This window comes from Schistocerca piceifrons, chromosome 8 (assembly GCF_021461385.2).
Source record: "Schistocerca piceifrons isolate TAMUIC-IGC-003096 chromosome 8, iqSchPice1.1, whole genome shotgun sequence".
Taxonomy (NCBI): Eukaryota; Metazoa; Arthropoda; class Insecta; order Orthoptera; family Acrididae; genus Schistocerca; species Schistocerca piceifrons.
The window spans coordinates 286,723,773-286,744,669 of NC_060145.1; the positions used below are offsets into that span (position 1 = coordinate 286,723,773).

General features: G+C 41.1%; 1 protein-coding gene across 2 annotated transcripts in view; it reads left to right on the plus strand.

The window, feature by feature from the left end:
• LOC124711899 (afadin) overlaps positions 1-20,897 on the plus strand; it is a 1,103,288-nt gene that overhangs the window by 675,073 nt on the left and 407,318 nt on the right. For both annotated transcript variants that reach the window (XM_047242145.1, XM_047242146.1), the window contains exons 6-7: positions 7,304-7,590; positions 7,911-8,040. In XM_047242145.1, the coding sequence (XP_047098101.1) occupies positions 7,304-7,590; positions 7,911-8,040 (417 nt within the window). The remainder of the gene's footprint in view (positions 1-7,303; positions 7,591-7,910; positions 8,041-20,897) is intronic.

Genomic DNA, 20,897 nt, shown 5'->3' on the forward strand with positions numbered 1-20,897 from the left:
ACATGAGTTTTCTGAAACACTAGTGGGAATGAATTCTGACCTTACAAAAGATACACCAACTTTTGAATACTTTTTGTTCTTTTTTTGGTAGCATTCTTGAATAATTGTACTGAAGTGAACAGACACTGTACTTAAGTCACAAGCATTGGAAGAGAATGATCCTATGCTGTTTTCATTTCCAGTAAATGGTTGCTGTTAGCATGTGTGTTGTATTCTGCATTATAATGTCAAAAAAGCGTAAGAGTAAGCTATGTGCCAACTGGGAGTGACAGGATGTTCACTTTGTCCATTGTGTAAATAGGGGGCCAAAGGACAATAGGGTTGGTACCAGTGCTTCATTTTGACCTTTTAGGGTGACTCATTGCCTGAAAAGCTCAACCAGTTAGTCTCACCAATGTCCTATCTAAGTTCCTTGAATGCATGGTGAGCCAGCGACTGCATTGGTTCCTTGAAACCCGGGGCCTTCTTCACCAAGGCCATTCCGCTGTTGATAATCTGGTTTACATGGAGTTTGCCAACACCTTGTAGCTGTCTTCTTTGACCTGCAAAAGGCTTAGGACACCACATGGAAACACCACTTCATTGCTATCTTACACGAGTGGAGTCTCCTGGACACACTCCCAACTTTTATCCAGAACTTCTTGTCGCACCACACTTTCCGAGTCCGAGTTGATGATTCCCGCAGTACCCCTGTATCCAAGAGAATGGGTTCCCACAGGGCTCTGTACTGTCTGTCCCTCTGTTTCTGGTAGCCATCTGTGGTCTAGCAGCAGCCATGGGGTTCTTAGCATCACCCTCTTGGTATGCTGACAACTTTTGCCTCTACTATTGATCCTCTAGTGGGGGTATGACTGAACATCCAACTGCCAGGTGTCATACGAAAGGGCTTTTGGTTTTCAGTCACCAAGACATCCGTCATGCACTTCTGTCGATGTCGTACCATTCACCCACAACCAGATCTTTACCTCTACAACCAACTGCTTGATGTGTGGAGACTTATCGCTTTGTAGGGACTGGTCTTCGATGCTCAGTTGTTGTGTATTCCCCATCTTCGCCAGCTTAAGTGAAAGTGCGTGCTGCATGGTAATACACTTTGCTGCCTGAGTAACACCAACTGAGTTGCAGATAGTTACTCTTCTGCTGCTTTACAAAGCCCTGATACAGTCCTCTCTTGATTATGGGAGTTTGGCATTCAGTTTGGCATCACTCTTAGAACTGGGGGTACTGGGTCTGATACACTACTGTGCGGTTTGACTTGCAACAGGAGCCTTTCAAACTAACAGTGTGAATAGCTTACTCATGGAGGCTGGGGTCCCTCCATTGCAGATCATCTGTAGCTTGTCAATTATGCTACATACATTCACATTTCCTCTAAGCATCCAAACTATGGTCTCATCTTTCCAAACACAGAAATCCATCTCGCACAACAGCGGCCCAGATCAGGGATCACAATCACAGTCTGCGTCTGGTTCCTCCTCTCTCAAATACAGGTGTTCCCTCTACCCTCTACCAGCCCTCTTGCAGGCCCACTCATGTGCAGCTCTGTGGTGCATCCCTTGACCACAGCTTCGTCCTGACCTGTCACAAGGTTGGAAAGAATTGATTCAGTCTGAGGCTATTCGCCACCAGTTTATGCCCATCCTTGCCTCATCCCAGGATTCATAAGTACTTCATACTGATGGCTCGATGGTTGCTGATCACGTAGGTTTTGCTTATACTCGTGCTGGACATTCTGAATTTTTCTCCTTGACTGATGGCTGTAGTGTTTTCACTGTGGTGTTAGTAACCATCTCTCATGCTCTTTAGCATATTCGTTCCTGCACCGGTGAGTGCTTCCTCATCTGCAGCAACTCCTCGAGCAGTTTCCAAGTTGTTGACCAGTATTACCCTTGCTATTCCTTGGTCACAGCTATCCAGGATATCCTGTATGGCCGTGAACAATGTGGACACTCAGTGACTTTGTCGTGGCCCTGGGCCATGTTGGGATCCTGGGGAATGAATTCACTGTTAGGATAGCCAAACTGGCTACCAGTAATCTGACACTTGAGTTTGGTATTCTGGAAACAGATCTTCGATTGATGTTATGCCATCAAGTTTTGGGGATCTGGAATAGGGACTGGCTCACTCTTGACTTCACTGAGCAAATGATTGTTGATAAAGAAGACTATGAAACATTGGAGTTCCTCCATGCAAGCCTCTCACAAGAACTCTACTGTCCTTTGCCAGCTCAGAGTCATCCGTGCTTTGCTGACTCGTGGTTGTCTCTTCTGTTACGAGGAGTCACCCCACTGTTGTTGTAATCCCCATTTGACAGTGATCCACATTTTGCTGGACTGTCCCAACCTAGCTGCCCTGCAGCATGCTCTATCTCTCTAACTTGCTAACCCCCCCCCCCCCCCCACCTCCCCCGTGTTAGGAGATGATATCTCAGCGGCTGACTTAGTTTCATATTTTATTCATGAAGGGGCTTTCACCACTTAGCCTTATCGGTCCATTGAGGGGTTGGCAGAAAACTCCGTTACTTCCTCTGCCCAGACCAGATTGTGGTTGTCTGGACTTGATGGACCATTCCGGTCTTCACCCTACCTGTTCTTTTATTCTTCCTCCCCCCCCCTCTCATGTGGTGTGTTCGACTCGTTTGTCTTATGTCTATCTGTGCCTAGGCAATCCCTGAGTGGGGTACCTATGATAAGTGACGAGGGGTGGGGGATTTATGTCCCATCATTGCATTTTGATTTTTGAGGGTTTCTGGCTGCTCCCTTGATAGGGCACTTCCCCTGCCTTTGTTCCTGTATCCCCCTCCCTTCTTTTTTGCCCTTTATGTAGCCTTTGTTGACCTTTGGTAAAGCCTGGAGTTTTCTTCCCTTGGGTTTTGCGTGCTAGGTCATCTCTGATGTACAGTCATGTAGACCTGCCTGTTCAAGGAAAGAGGGACTAATGACGTAGTAGTTTGGTCCCTTTAATCATCAAACCAACCAATTCATGTGGGTCCAGTCTGCATGCTTTAGTGTATACTGGTGGACCGCAAGACATAGTAAGTAATGCTGCACTTTGTGCTTCAACACCTTTGGTACCATAGATGGTTTTTTTGGTAGATCAAGAAATTTCTCCAAAATTGTGAAAAACTGACATGTTGGATAGAGTGAGTTTACTGAGTCTTTACATTCACAGTAGTTACCTCTGCTGAAATACTTCATTTGGTGATGTCTGTTGACTTCAGAGTAAACCATAATGATGAAGGAAATAAGCTCCCATTAACCATTGTCGTATATCTGTTACACTGAATGGTCATTTAAAATTGTGTTTGAGCCCTAAATCAGTGGTTAACTGTTTTGAACCATAAGTTTTTATCTCTGACCTAATTGGGGCATAAAGATTGAAGTCAAAAGATTTAACTTTCTTGTCTTTGGAAACTGGTATAAGACACAAATCAGCACTTCTATCTACCAGAAAATAACTTCCCTCATTTCAGTCTTCAACAAATAATTGATACTGGCGACTTGATATAGGTACTGGTGTAGAAAAGTCAGCTGCTGTTGTGTCTATGCTTTCTCGTTTTCCTTATTGGGGCATTGGCAAGTCTGAACACACTTTTCATGCTTACATAATGTGCCACATTTAAAATAGTAATAGCAATACTTTCAGTTTTAATCGAATTTTCCTCTGTTTCTACTTCCACTGCATGGTTTTTGCGTGCTTGGTTTTTCAAGCATCTTAATATGATTTTCCAATTCTTTGATTCTTAATAGAAAGTCCTGGACTTACACAGATGACAATGTTGACAGAATGGACTGAACTGATGCAATTTGAACATCCTCGACAGAGTGCATTTTGACCATACAGTCTGCCATTTCAGCAATATTATCCACTATTTGGTCAAATACAAATAAAGTATTTTGAATGCCATGAGGAGTCTGTCTAGCCAAAGTGTTGTTGAGATCTTGTCTGACACATTAGTACCATCATAACCCCACATTTTTCTTAATAAGCTTAGGCTTAGTATCACCCAATTCTAATCTACTCAAGAGTTTTTTTAACTTGAAGCTCTTCGCTTTTCTTAACTATGGCCAAAATTTGTTCTTTCGTAAGAGAGTATTTGTTGTTCTTGTCACTTGGAATCAATTTATTTTCAACGAATTTTGCCTCCTGCTGAGCGAACAAATTGTTAAATTTAATCGCCTCTGTAGCTATGCCAGTGAGTGTAATTGCGCTTTGGTTTGGTGAAACCATACGTCTAGCTTCTGAATCCAAAACAGTGGTAGGTTAATGCTTACCTTATGAATATCCAGTGTACATTCAGCATTATTCCGTTCAAGTCCATTTGCTATTGACATTTTGTGTATTCTTTAAATACAGTGTGTGATGAATTCAAGTTTAAAAAAGTCTCATTAAAAATTTTTCCCCAAATTATGTTGCAGATGCTGTCAGCTCAACAGTCCCATCAGATCGCCAATTTGTTGCACTCTTATGTTCATCAAGGATTAATTTTAACTGAGATTTCGATATATTTTATTTTTTTACTGCGCACACAACGAATCTTGAATTACAACAACCCTGAGTTTCTTTCTGTTAAATTCCAAAGAATAATAATAGTGCTATGACAACATTAACATGGTGAACATTTTACAAACGCGTACAAATACAAATGATAATTTGCAAAGGGCTGTTTACCCAGCTTACATGGTTTAACATCTATTATAAGCTTTTGTCAGTTGTAGACCAAACTGTGAGTGCCTTGTGAGTAATGAAATGTTAGGTGCCTTTTCACTGTGATTAAATTCACACACTGTTTGCCTAAAAGTATGCAAATTATTATGCTTGATAGTTCCAAGACTAAGTAATGTGCAAACTGCAGATAGAAGTATGTAAATTTGATTTGGAAACAAAGAAGCAGCTATGACTAGAAAAGAGCAATTGCTTGGCAGATGTATGTATAACTCTGCCACCCAGTAATGATATCTTCATTCAGATTGTGTAACACTTTATCTGGAATTTGATGTAGCTGATAGTATAACCATTCATACCAGAAGTTGGTATGGCTATAGTTACCTGAGCCTGCATTTTTGTGTGTGTGTGTGTGTGTGTGTGTGTGTGTGTGTGTGTGTGTGTGTGAGATTCATTTTTGACACAGGCCTTATGCCTTTTGGGCCGAAAGCTTTATTTGTGACAGTATATTTTTATATTTTTTGTGCCTACCTGTGACTCAGAACCTTCGCTATATCGTGAGTGTCAACTTTCATTTCATAATATTGTTACATACCAGATGTTGCAGTGAGATTGTTTATGTGTTGTGGTCATCAGTCTGAAGACAGGTTTATGCCAGTCTCCACATTACTCTGTCCTTTGCAAGCCTCTTCATCTCTGTGTAAGTAATGCAAATGGCATTCATTTGAACCTGCTTGCTAAAATCAAGCTTTAGCCTCCCTTTACCGTCTTTAGCCCCCCACTTCTATCTGTTACTAGATTAACTATCCTGTGATGCCTAAGGACTTGCCCTATCAACCACTCCCGCCTTTTAATCAGATTGTACCATAAATTTGTTTTCTCCCCTGTACAATTCAGTACCTCTTTGTTAGCCATCTGATGTATCCATTTGATCTTCAGAATTTATTAGCAAGTCATTAGCATGTGCCAGTTGAGACTATCCTAAAACATTTTATTATGCACTACTTCCATGGATTGTATATATGGAAGACCTTCAGTAGGATGTGGCACACAAGTAATGTACACACAGATTATTAAAAGTTTTCTACTCATAGACTGAGGTCATGTTGTAAAATATCACTGAATGAATAAAACTGTCACTAATTTAGTGACATTTAATTTACTTTTACAAGATTATGGTGGATCTACAGCCAGAAAGCTTTTATGGCGGCTTTGTCTGAGCTTGCAGGGGATACAACTTTCTTTTCTTCTTCTTCTTCTTCTTCTTCTTCTTTTTGCAGGCATTTGCTTCACTACATTTTGATCCACATACCTGCATTACACTTAACATAATTATACTCACGATATACTCAAAATAGATCAGCCAGTGCAGTAATGCAGTGTAATAAATAGTGTAGAAAATTTTCAGAGTGTTTTCATTTCTCAAACATTACCCAGATCTGGAGAAGTGTTAGTGCAGAATTCTCAAGAACTTCAACATGCGTATGTTCATTTTAATGTTTATTTACATGTTTTATAAACAAGTTTGAATAGGTAGCCAGTAGTTTAATGTAAGGTATTGCATTCACATGTAATTACTTTATCTTTGTGAGCTGCGTGTTACAATATTCAGTTCAGAGTCAGATACAAACTATAGACCAACCTATACATGTTTTGAAGTACTATCTGTTAGTTTCTTGTTACACATATCATACTTGGCAACCTCCATTGTGTCCTTGTGCAGTATTCGTGTCTTCTACAAGATTAGTTTCATTTCTTTAGTTAGAATGATCTTCAAAAGTTAAGAATGATTGATCTTGTATAAAATTGCAGCATGTGGTGTTTCTTTTTTTTTTAATGGTATCTCTTGTATCTCTCTCATTTTTTATGTAATATAGTTATCTGAATGGCCTATGTTGTGAGAGTAAAGGAACATATATTAGGCAGTTATTAGTACAATTCAGTAAAGTTGTCAAATATAACAGATTGTCATCTTTGTAAACAAAAATGAAAATTTAACTGGATACAGAAATGGTATAATTGTGGTGCTAATTGTTTATTTCGTTGTTTGTTACATGCTTCAGTTGCAAGAATGCAAATTTCAAACTTTCAGTACTGACTGTTTCTTGGAAGCAAAATGGAAACCTGAGATAGTAAAACATTTATAGAAAAGCTGATAATAGAGTAAGAAGGAGAAAAGTACAGATTATTAAGAGCAGAAGGCAAACAAGGTGCAAGAAGGGAAATTTAAAGCAGTTTTTGCATGTAAGACTTGTATGAAAAAGACATTTCTCTGACCCTGGCCCCTGTTTTCTCTCTCTCTCTCTCTCTCTCTCTCTCTCTCTCTCTCTCTCTCTCTCTCTCTCTCTCCCCCTCTCTCTCTCTCCCTCCCTCCCTCCCTCCCTCACTCCCTCCCTCTCCCTCCCCCCCCCCCCTCTTCCTCAAAGTTCACCCATTGTCTAGTTAGTATTGATCCATAAACATGTCAGTGTCAGAGATAATTAGACATTGTGGTTCATTGTATATGGATATGGATGTTACAGGTGCTAAAAATATAGAGAGTGTGTAAGGTGTTTACACATAGAAACTGTAGGCTTGTCTTCTACGCAGCATGTTAATGAAAGAGAAAGATATTCACTCTTATTATTTTGCCTCACAGAACTCCCAGAAACGAGCTTCACTCGATCAATCTCGAACCCAGAGGCTGTCATGAGAAGAAGACGGCAGCAGAAGCTAGAGCGTAAACTTCAGCAATTTCGTAGCAAGGATGGAGGGCCTGACACAGGTGGAACACTGAAGATCTATGGAGAGAGCCTGTGTCGTGACGTACCTTACAAGACCCTGTTGCTGTCTGTCCGTGACACTGCGCAGCAGGTTGTGCGAGAGATGCTAGAGAAATACGGACTTGAGAAGGAAGCGGACCCATCGAATTATTGTCTTGTTCAGGTAAGCGGAGTACGTTGTTCAAATATTTTGCTTTGTGTTACCTGTAGAATGCATCACATTAAGTAACATGCAAAATTTTTCAATATTTACGTGAGGTGTTGAATTTGAAAAATTTTTGAGCATTATAATTAAGTTGAGAACAAGAGGAGAATTTCTTTCTATGTCTTTCAGTTACATTGAGCAAGTGAGTTTCAAGTTTCGGAAGCATCTAGTATGGCATATTAGAAGTCAAGCACATAATTGAAAAATGATTAAGTAAACACTTTAGAAAAAAGAAATATTCATCGTGTTTATCAAAGGCACTTGAAATCTTACCCCAGGTGAATACAGCAACCCCAGCTGATGCAGGCGAAAGCAAAGAATATCATGGAGGAACCAACAACAGGGAATACATCTTGGATGATGATGAATGTCCACTTGCTATATTGATGAACCATCCAGCATCGAGGGGTGAGTACAAATAAAATTTTTGTCCAGTAGTTTCCTTTGTGTGAAGATGTGATTAAAATTTTGGAGTATACCTTTTATTGTTAACTTTATTCCAAGTACAGTTTCCAGTACCATCAAGCATGTTACAGTGACTGATTTTTAGCTTCTGTTATGAAGCTGGAGAGCAATGCATGAGGGCTTCAGTGACTAAAGTTGCAGAATATTGTCAAAAGATCTTTCAAAAAACCTAAAGCATTTAGGCCATGGGTAAAGGCTGTTAGTGGCACAAACTTAGTGTCCATTCGCTTATAGACAAGACAGGAACTGAAATTGAGAGTATCAAAGCAAAACCAGAAGTCCGTAACTCTGGTTTCAAATGTTCTTTTACAAACAAAAGCTAAGGAGCATTGCCCCAATTTAATCCTCATACTGCTGAAAAGATTAGTGAAATACGTATTAGTGTTAGTGGTGTTGAGAAAGTGCTGAAATAGTTAAAAGCGAACAAAGCTCAATGTCCAATAAAATCCCTGTCCAGTTCTATACTGAATGTATGGATAAGGAAACAATGTCTGGGGCATGGAAGAATTCCAGTGAGCACCTGGAGTTGAGGAGGAGGCCTTGTCTGTGGCTATTAAGTCTGTAGGGTTCAGTAAAGAGTCGCTCAAGTAAAGTGTAGAATCAGTATCACGGAAAGACCCAAATTGTGTTATATTAGTTGGAGGTGACATTAACCTATTGAGTACAGACTGGAATATGTGTGGATTCACTGCAAGTAGTACACACAGACAATCTCGTGAAATACTTCTGAATCCATTTTTCAAAAACTGACTGTAGCAAGTTAGACAACCCACATGCAATAGAAATATTTTAAACCTTTTGTGGCAAACTGGCCTGATCTTATCAACAGTGTCAATACAGAAACAAGGGTTAGTGATCACAGTATCACCCACCAATAATTACAAAAGTTAATAAACAGGTGAAGGAGGACAGGAGAGTGTTTAGGATAGTAAAAGCAGATATGTGTAGTTTAACTAATTCTAAATTGCACTCTTTAGATGTATGTACCGAGTAAGTGGATTAAGGATGGATAGGAATCTCAGTATCTTAATAATAAAATTCAGAAAATGCGGAGGAAATGGAGATTGTTGCACTCTTGTTTTAAAAAAGACCATGCAAATGTTGATAGGCAAAAGTTAGTAGAAATTTGTGGTTGCATAAGAAGAGCAGTGGATGAAGCGTAGAGCAACTTCAACCATCATACCTTAGCAAAAGATCTTGCCAAGTTTCCGAGAAAATTCTGGTTACACATAAAATAACTAGGCGGGTTGTAGGCTTCTATCCAGTCACTTGTCAACCAGTCTGATTTAACAATGAAAGAAAGCAAAAGGGAAGCGGAAGTTTTAAATTTCACGTTTAAGAAATCATTCATGCAAAAGGATCATACAGACATACAGTAGTTTGACTGGCTATGCAGCTTCCTGCACAGACAACGTAGACAATGGCATCTGTGGTGCAGAGAAGCAACCGAAAGAGTTGAAAACAAATGTCACCAGGTCCAGATGGAATCTCAGTTCGGTTTTACAGAGAGTACTGACCCTTTACTGAGTCTGCATTTATCACAAATCTCTTGCCCAATGAAATGACAAGTGAATGGAAAAAGGTACACGTGACTCCTTTTTATAAGAAAGGAATAAGAACTGACTGGCATAATTACAGACCAGTATCCTTAACATCAGTTAGTTGCAGAATTCGTGAGTTCAAATATAGTAAATTTCCTTGATACAGATAAGCTTCTGTCCACAAATTGGCACTGACTTAGAAACCATTGCTCATGTGAAACTCAGCTTGCCCTTTTCTCACACAATATCCTAAAAAACCATGGATGGAGGTAAACAGGTAGATTTCATATTCCTACATTTCTGGAAAGCATTTGACACGGTGTCCCACTGCAGATTATTGATGAAGATTTGAGCATATGCTGTGCTTGCCAGGTATGTGAGTAGCTAGAACACTTCTTAAGTAATAGAAGCTAGTACGTGATCCTCGGAGACAAGGGTAATGTCGGGAGTGCCCCAGGGAAGTGTGATATGACCACTTTTATTCTCTAGATATATAAAAATGACATTACAGACAGGGTGACCAGCGATTTACAGCTGTTTGCTATTGGTGTTGTGGTGTACAGGAGGCTGACATCATTGGGTGGCTCTAGTAGGATACAAGATGACAAGGAAATGACTAGTAGCAGTATGAGGTGGTCAGTGCTATGCACTGTATGGTGGTCTACAGAATACATAAGTAGATGTATAACCAGCGTGTATAAAGTAGATCATTTGAAACCCAACTCTCACTACTGTCACATGACATCCTGAAAGCTGGCTCTGCCATTGTGGTATATCGTGATTTCTGAAACGTATTTGCCTCAGTAAAACAACTATGCTACTTATCAACTATACGATTGCATGGAGTATCAGACGAAATTGACGACTGGATTGAGGATTTCTTGGGAGGGAGGATGCAGCATCGTATCTTCGAGGCAGAGTCATTGTCAGCTGTAGAAGTAAGTTTTGTGTACCACAGGGAAGTGTGTTGCGTACCTTGCTGTTCATATTATATATTGGCGTCCTTGCGGATAATATTAGTAGTGACCACCAGACTTTTTTGCAGTTTCCAAAAATGTTGAAACACGTATTTCATTATTTCTGACCGAGAAACCAAATACCAATTTTCATAGTTCTACCTTCAAAATTGCCTAAATAGCGACCTTTTTTCTCCCCCCCCCTTTTTATTTTATTTTATTTTTTAAAAATCTCCTGTTTCACCCACTTCTTAAACGTCGCCTACAGTATAAGATCAACACCCGGTACAAATTTCAAGTTTCTGTCCGTAGTGATTTGGGCTGGGCTATGATGACGCAGTCATTGAATGAATTAGTAAGTCGGGGCACTGCCTTTTGTGTATTGAGAAACAAATACATACGAAAGGTTACCATAGCCGAAGTCAGTACTAACTCGTTCCTTCCTAATATCTCCAAGAGATGGCACCCTAATCGCATCGGTGCACAGCACCTCTCGCGGCCAAAGCGGGGAATTAATTCCGCGGCTGCTCCTTGAATCCCAACCACGAGTAGCGTTTCTTTGAAGACTTCCGGAAATTATGAGAGGTTCCAAGGATGCCGATTTACTTCGAGAATTAAATGCACTGAAACTAATATGTCTTCAATATATTTTTTACGCAGATCTGTTAATTTTGGAATTTACGTATTTTTGTAGCTGAAGAAAACTTTTAAACCATGACATACCTGCGTCATATAACGGAAGACGTGGAAATGAAGGCATTTTTCAAAGTGTAATAGCTTAAATATGTAGTAGTTTTTCGGTGTTAGGATGAACTCGGCGATCTTAAACGTCTTTAGTGTCTCCCAAAGAACATGTAAACATGGGTAATGAAGAATTGGAATGATCATTGACAACGTATTTTTTTCTATACTGTATATTTGTGGTGTCTTTTGTTGGACATGCCCTACAGAACAGACTACTGCTTTTGATAATACAGCGACCGTAAATATCAATACTTCGAGCAAATGAGATAAACAGACAGTGCACGCTACGGACGTAGTATGCGATAAATTGAGAATTTGGATCGGACGTGAAGCATGTTCGGATAGCCAAAGCGAAAATGCGACCGCTCGCGTAAAGCGGGAAATCCGAGTACGAGTCCCGGTCCGGCCCTAGTTCTCAACTTTCGCTACTGAGTTATGCCCAGTGGCGGCTCGTCAGTATACATTGTTGTGACTGAAATCGGTACCTACCTCGAAATATTGATATTTCTGTGCGTTTCCATCCACGATAATCGATGTTGACAGTTTGACTACATTAACAGGTACAACTACTGCCTTGAGAAGAAGTCAAGAGTAGCTGCTTAATGGAGCTCGTAAACGTAGCCAGCACATAATAGACTGGCGAATGGCGGTGTTGATGTGATGGGGTGAAGGTGAGGGGGGGAGAGAGGGGGCAGAGAGGGAGGGAGGGAAAGAGCGTAATTGCTTTAGAAGAGCCTCATCACTCTGGTCCTATCAAAGGTAACCACAACACAGGCCATGGTTCCTTTGATGCGAGTAGCGGTTCGCTGATGCAATGTAGCCTGTGCATACGGGAATACCGCCGGCCGTAATATGGGAGTGCATCGCTCTGCATTCTAGCGCATCTGATGTACGCTCTAAAGTCACCGAAAAAGTAACAGAATCACAGATTGAAATCTGCCGATAAAGCTGTGGGCACGGTCATCAGCTCCGTGATACCTGAACCGTCATTAGGATGCTCTGTGTATCAAGACTTCGCGCGTGACCTAATTTTAAACATTCACCTCACGAGGCACAATAAACCAAACGTATTTGGATCATGATGTCAATGTACTGTGCTTTCAATGCCTAGACTAATCGAAGACCTACAAATTCGCCGACTTGAATGATTTTCTACATCTACACGTATATGACTTATCTGCATTTCAGAATAAAATGGCTGGCTTTTACACTGTTTCTCAACCGTCGAATAGCACCAGGGAAAAACGAACACTTAAATCTCTGTGAGAGCTCTGATTTCTCATATTTTATTACAATGATCATTGCTCCCTATATAGAAGGGTGCCAATAAAATATTTTCGTGTTTTGAGCAAAAGTTGGAGACTGACATTTCGTGAAAAGATCTCATCGCAAACGAAAAACGCCTTAGTTTCATTATTTCGACTGCAAGTCACGTATCATATCGGTGACGCACTCTCCACTATTTCGCGATAATACAAGACGAGCTGAACGAGCTGAGCTCCTTCGAAATTTTTCGATGTCTTCTGTGAATCCTAACTGGTAATGATCCCATACCACACAGCAATACTCTAGAAGAGGACCGGCTGGTGCAGTGTACGCAGTCTCTTTAGTGTGTGTGTGTGTGTGTGTGTGTGTGTGTGTGTGTGTGTGTGTTTTCATCTTTTAAGTGTTCCGCGAATAAAACGTAGTCTTTGGTTCGCTTAATCCACAAAAATGTCTATGTGATCGCTCAAATTTAAGTTGTTCATACTTGTTATTATCCCTAAGTATTTGGTCGAACTCACCGGTTTGTGTGACTTATCATGTAATCACTTACGAGTGGAAGAGCGGCAAAAAGTAACACGTAATTTCGACATAGCTCGGGAAGAGGTATTTCAGTCCCGAAATGTACTGAATCTTTTGATTACGTGAGGCAATACTGACCTTACGACTTATCTTAGAAGAAAGATTAAGGAAAGGCAAACCTACGTTTCTAGCATTTGTAGACTTAGAGAAAGCTTTTGACAATGTTGACTGGAATACTCTCTTTCAAATTCTGAAGGTGGCAGGGGTAAAATACAGGGAGCGAAAGGCTATTTACAATTTGTACAGAAACCAGATGGCAGTTATAAGAGTCGAGGGACATGAAAGGGAAGCAGTGGTTGGGAAGGGAGTAAGACAGGGTTGTAGCCTCTCCCCGATGTTGTTCAATCTGTATATTGAGCAAGCACTAAAGGAAACAAAAGAAAAATTCGGGGTAGGTATTAAAATTCATGGAGAAGAAATAAAAACTTTGAGGTTCGCCGATGACATTGTAATTCTGTCAGAGACAGCAAAGGACTTGGAAGAGCAGTTGAATGGAATGGACAGTGTCTTGAAAGGAGGATATAAGATGAACATCAACAAAAGCAAAACAAGGATAATGGAATGTAGTCTAATTAAGTCGGGTGATGCTGAGGGAATTAGATTAGGAAATGAGGCACTTAAAGTAGTAAAGGAGTTTTGCTATTTGGGGAGCAAAATAACTGATGATGGTCGAAGTAGAGAGGATATAAAATGTAGGCTGGCAATGGCAAGGAAAGCATTTCTGAAGAAGAGAAATTTGTTAACATCCAGTATTGATTTAAGTGTCAGGAAGTCATTTCTGAAAGTATTCGTATGGAGTGTAGCCATGTATGGAAGTGAAACATGGACGATAAATAGTTTGGACAAGAAGAGAATAGAAGCTTTCGAAATGTGGTGCTACAGAAGAATGCTGAAGATTAGATGGGTAGATCACATAACTAATGAGGAAGTATTGAATAGGATTGGGGAGAAGAGAAGTTTGTGGCACAACTTGACCAGAAGAAGGGATCGGTTGGTAGGACATGTTCTGAGGCATCAAGGGATCACCAATTTAGTATTGGAGGGCAGCGTGGAGGGTAAAAATCGTAGAGGGAGACCAAGAGATGAATACACTAAGCAGATTCAGAAGGATGTAGGTTGCAGTAGGTACTGGGAGATGAAAAAGCTTGCACAGGATAGAGTAGCATGGAGAGCTGCATCAAACCAGTCTCAGGACTGAAGACCACAACAGCAACAACAACAACATGTAAAGCGTTCATTACTCTTTCTGCTTTCCAGGCAGCTAAAATCTTTAAACGTGTACAGTAACTCGTCAGGATTTGGGCTCGCTAAATGCTCTCGGATAGGCACTTACCGAGTGAACTGATTAATCGAGAAGAGTTTTTTTGTCGACTTTGCTCTCGTGAGGAATAGAAAATGCTAACATGCGAAATTGACCCACAAAGTGATCCGGTATCAACACTTAATGAGGAGGGAGACGAGATTCTATACCTCGTTCAGCTATCCTATGGCTTCCTTAAATTATTTACGGCGGTTAATAGAATAATTCCTCATATTAGGCGCTGACCGAATCTCCGTGTTTTTATTCGTTTTTACAAAGCGAGAGATTTTTCCTATTAAGAACTTAGATGTCGACGAGATTTTACGAAATTCTCATATTCCCTTCTACAGAGAAGAGTGAAACTGCTACTCACTGAAAATAGCGTGCACATTTTATTTCTTCATTGTCGGACGAGCATCGGACACACAATATGCCCATCATCACCGGCATCGTGATTACATCGTCGCGTGTAAATGACTGAACAGTACCCACGTAATGGAGATCTCCGTTTATTTTATAAATAATCGAAACAAATTTATCGGCATGGGGTGGTGCACAAGGACACCTATTTGGGAATTACTCGTGAATTTATTTATCAGTTTATTAAAGTAGCTATAGGGTCTTTAAACTGTTTTATTTATTTATTTTGGCGTTGGAAAGCCATTGAAACGAGGATCACAACACCGTAGCATTTGTTGCTTGATTTGATGTGAAACACTTCTCTTAGATAACGCCAGAGTGGTGTGTCATTTCTGAATCCCAAAGCTGCCTGTTCAAAGTTATTTCCGCGCCGTTATGCTGAACTTCACGCTGCGAGGGAGTGTAAACGGCGTACTGGCAGGTTGGACCTTTACATTTACAACAGTCCCACCAGTTTTGGTGAGATACGCCACTTCACTGTTATGCAACTGTACAATTGTGTAGAACAACGTGGTGCGGTAAAGCAGGAGCGGGTCTGGGGATCAGTTCGGAGCTGAAGGTCGCAGTTCGTTACTCTCCCACCCCACCCCCTCTGTATAATATGTTTACGTCATTTTGCTTCGTTTCGGCATTACTTCCTAGACATAGCAATTGAATAAAGAAGTATTTTTGAAGTATCTGTGTGACGCAAGAACTATAACAGCAACAAACTTTCGCAACTCTAATTCATTACTTATACGGCATACTCGTAAAGTGGAAGTGTGTGTCACCGTTGTCAGTATTTCATTTAGTTCTGAAGTGTGAACTGAGGTCTGCATACTACGGCCATCTAAGCATGTAAATTTGGATTTTTTTTCACGTTTTCGGATTTTTATCGCACTATAAAATGTTTTTACGTGCATTACTTAAAGATCTAATAAAATCGGTAATTTTTTTATATAGAGGGCTGTGGATTGCTGTGTCATAAAAGTTAAATTATGTGTTTGTATATGTAGCACTGTCAAAAAAGTATCCTATCGTTTCATAGTATAAAAAAAGTATTGTATGTCGAAGTGCTAACGTTTTTCGGAGGAAAAGTGACGAATAGATTGGTAAATCTAAGTAAAGTATGACGCCAAAACGAAATGTTTTTAAGACACGTGGGTTTCATGGTAATAGATTTTCGAATAAAGGGCAACATTGTGTTCACTCGTCAGTATCTAGAGAAACACCCATTAGTGCTTCGAAGATTAAAATAAAATGTTGTGATACATGGTTTTCTCAAAACGAATGTGATGTTAATGGTAGGTTAGGTTATATTCTGATAGCTTTACACATCCTCACAAGGGTATTAGGTGAATGTGTCTGTTGTAAAATATGTGGAGAGCCAGTTAGTTCACATGAAGACAGTATCAAATGGACTAGCCAGGAAACTTATCACCAGTCGTGCCAGTTGTAAATATACTCATTCAGTTTGGAATTCTGATAAATGTAAAGATAATTATTTTGTAGAAAATGTTAGGTAGTTCTATGGATTGAGAGCTATTGGCAAAGGACGCACTATAGCAGAAAGAATGCGTGCCATGATGAATATGCCACGCCCACCTTGTAAATTCGACAAGTCTGCAGGATTTATTGGAGCTGCTGTGGAATCTGTTGCATGTGAGTCAATGAAGGGTGCTGCAAACGAAGCTGTTAAAATAAATGATGATATGACTGGCATACCAGTAGCTTTTGATGGCACTTGGCAGAAGTGCGACTACAGTTCTAAGAATTCTGTTGCTACGGTGACCAGTGTGGATACTGGAAAGGTAAGAAATTTCCAGACTTTAATCAAACATTGTTCTAAGTGAAAATCAGGGAATGAAGAAGGGCGTATCTGTGACAGAAATTATGAAGGAACATGTGTTGGTACGGAGGCCTCTGCAACTATTGAAATTTTTAGTCGCTCTGTGAATGAAAGCGGAGTGTATTACACTAAATTCTTAGGTGATGGAGATTCAAAAGCATATAATAGTGTAGTAGCCTCTCATTCTTATGGTGAGAATATCACAAAACTGGAATGTGTTGGTCATGTCCAGAAGAGGATGGGCACCAGGTTGAGGAAGTTGAAACAAAGTTTGAGAGACAAGAAACTTTCTGATGGTAAAACCATAAGAGGCAGGCAGACAGACAAAATGATTGATGAACTACTGCAGTATTAGGGGATGGCCACTAGAAATAATACTGAGGATTTGTTGAAAATGAAGCAGGCTGTTTGGGCTACCTTCTTCCACAGACTGTGAACTGATGAAAAACCAGTACCCCACCTTTGCCCTCCTGGACGTGATTAATGGTGCAATTACCGCAGTTCATACAGCCATAAACATTCCATTCCAGTAGCACTCATGGATATCATAAAACCTATTTACAGAGACCTGGCAAGTCCTGAATTACTGTAGAAGTGTCTGCATGGTCAGACTCAAAATCCGTATGAGTCATTCAATAATCTTGTATGGACTCGCTTACTAAAAAATGTTTTTGTTGCAATGAAGACACTAGAGTGGGGGTCAGTGATGCTGTTATTGCTTTTAATGATGGCAACATTGGTAGAGTGAAAGTGCTACGGCATATGGGGATTAATCCTGGAGCAAACTGTATCAGGGCACTTGAACAGATAGACAAGGTTCACATTGATAAAGTATGGAGCACAGTCGGTCACTAAGCAGTCCAGAAGGAAGAAGAAAAAACTTGGAAAAAGATCAAGAGGATGATATACAGTTTGATGCAGGGTGATTCTGAGTGACTAAAAATAAAAAATTACGAATATATTAAGTGAGTTAAAATCTTTTGAAAGTTTAGAAGCCGTTCCTGAAAATTTACATTCTCTGTTGCATTTTTCCCGAAATCTCAGAAACCACTTCGAGTAGAGTATTAAGATTTCCTGGGAGTAATAACATACACGTCCTGAGCTAAAAGAACAAAATGTTTTGTATAATGAAAAATTAATTAGGATAACGTACAAAAAATACACAAAATTTTAACTGTGTAATTAAAAAAATGTATTTCCGAAAGCAGTGGCTGAAATGCAATTATATTAGTTCAGTAGACTCATAATATACAGTTTAATGCTCTGTAAAAGTTTCATGTCAGTGGCTACAGTGGTTCCTGAAATACAGGGAGGCGAAGTCACTAAATTTAAAAGATTATCGGCATAGGGCGTTCCAGCTCCCGTTAACGTGACGTATTCGATACGGTGACTATTTTTTAAGGTAATTAGACCCATGGAGCTGTTCTCTATGTGGAAGTTTTGCTGATTATCCACTGATCTAAATGGACCTGCATATTAAATCGTTGTTACAATTTTCTTCGTGTTTATGCATTTTGGAAAGTGGTTAATGTTTTCCACATGGCGTCTTACTCTTATATATGGGGACTTTGTAGGTGTCTCATGTTTGTCACCGATATTTTTCGTCGGCGTTGTGGTCTTCTCGTAAGCGCGCGGGCTGGGAAGCGACGCCCGAATGCAAACTCCGAGCTGCGAAGCCTCGTCGCCACTCAGCGCCTCCCTGGAGACTCGGTGACCCACTTCGGAGACAGCCTTCCATCTGCGCCTTTCAATTACGTGTCCCCTGTATCTATATACGCAGGCGGTTTCGTTTTAGCGCCGGGGGCGACATTGCGCGCCTTGCATTCTCTTTTATTCCTCTGCCCTCCCCCGCATTCCGCCCTCTTTTTTTTTAGTGTCAGTGGGTCGTCTCGCGTTTAAGGCTGGTGGCGGCGCAGCCTCGCTCGAGTTGTCGTAAAAATAGCCGGCGCTCTTCAAGGGAGGATCTCCAGGCGGCTCTTTCGCTGTCCCGCTTCGCCGCCACTTCCTGCAGAATATGATAGCTGTGGCGCGCGCCGCCGAGAGCTGCACCGTACGAACTCGTTGGCCTGTCCTAGTTTCAGGTACGCCGTTTTGAGTAAAAGTTGGCAGCACTAAACCCGACTAGGCGAACTGTAGTACGAACCGAGCGCAGAGAGTCGGAGGTATGCTACCCAGCACAAAAGAAACGACACTTCTCGGCTGATTTGTAGGACTAATCGGTTGGTGTGTAAGTTCGTAGCCTTTCGCCTTGAGTTGACTCATCAATAATATAGTCTCCTTCACTCTTTACCTGTATTCACCTGACCAGAAGTCTTGTTCCTCCTGCCACCAAACTTCACTAATTCCCACTATATCTAACTTTAACCTGTCCCTTTTTAAAGTTTCTAACCTACCTGCCCGATTAAGGGATCTGACATTCCACGCTCCGATCCGTAGAACGCCAGTTTTCTTTCTCCTGATAACGTCTCCCTGAGTATCCCCGCCCAGAGAGCTTAAAGTAGTAAATGAGTTTTGCTATTTGGGGAGCAAAATAACTGATGATGGTCGAAGTAGAGAGTATGTAAAATGTAGACTGGCAATGGCAAGGAAAGTGTTTCTGAAGAAGAGAAATTTGTTAACATCGAGTATAGATTTAAGTGTCAGGAAGTCGTTTCTGAAAGTATTTGTATGCAGTGTAGCCATGTGTGGAAGTGAAACGTGGATATAAATAGTTTGGACAAGAAGAGAATGGATGCTTTCGAAATGTGGTGCTACAGAAGAATGCTGTAGATTAGATGGGTAGATCACATAACTAATGAGGAGGTATTGACCAGAATTGGAGAGAAGTTTGTGGGACAACTTGACTAGAAGAAGGGATCGGTTGGTAGGGCATATTCTGAGGCATCAAGGGATCACCCATTTAGTATTGGAGGGCAGCATGGAGAGTAAAAATGATAAAGGGAGAAATAAATGGCTCTGAGCACTATGGGACTTAACATCTGTGGTCATCAGTCTCCTAGAACTTAGAATTACTTAAACCTAACTAAGCTAAGGACATCACACACATCCATGCCCGAGGCAGGATTCGAACCTGCGACCGTAGCGGTCACGCGGTTCCAGACTGAAGCGCCTAGAACCGCACGGCCACACCGGCCGGCATAGAGGGAGACCAAGAGATGAATACACTAAGCAGATTCAGAAGGATGTAGGTTGCAGTAGGTACTGGGAGATGAAGAAGCTTGCACAGGATAGAGTAACATGGAGAGCTACATCAAACCAGTCTCTGGACTGAAGACCACAGTAACAACAACAACAACAACAACAACAACAACACTCTTAACAGGTTTCTGCCAAGAGTTGCGATAACTTTCCTATTCCGCGACTGGAAAAATCATTTGTTTTTGAGACGAAGAACTTCCCATGTTCACAGCGCATTTTCATGCGGAATGGAAGATTCTTGAAGGTATTTCGATGGAGAGCAGAAAAGATGAAAATCTGAGAGCGCATGATTGAGATGGGCAGTGGGTCAACGAAAACATGACGCCTGGTCGGACGAATCACGTTGATTGTTACACAAAATATATGGTTGTTTTTGGATATGCCGCAATCGAGGCGAAGTGCTTCTCGAAATATCCAACGCGCCGTGGACACAGGTCGGTGGGGCGGTATAATGTTACGGAGGACGTTCAGCTGGGCTTCCATGCGACCTGCAGTAGTAATCGGAGCCATGTGGCAGCTTTGGAGTACATGAACATTACCGCGTACCACCTGCAGCCCTTCATTCCTGTAGTCTTCTCCAACGGTGATGGTATTTCCAGCAGGATAAAGTCCGTGTCACAAGGTCATAATCGCGTTGAAGGGCTTGACAACGAACCAACCTTGATATCTTGGCCACCAAATTCCCCTTGTCTGACCCAGATGGAGCACATCTTGGACACTATCGTGGCATGAGCTCCGCGCCTACAGACCACCAGCCTATAAAGTGCGGGAATTGCGTGACCTGTACCTCAGAAAACCTACCACGGGCCTGTCGAATCCATGCTAAGTAGAACCGCTCCTGTATTAGGTTCCAGATGTGGACCAACACGGTGTTGGGCAGCTGGTCATAATGTTTTGGTTCCTCGACGTGCATAATCGACCAGATCAGTCGCAATGGCCATTTAAAAAGAAATGCGTTTTGTGTAGCG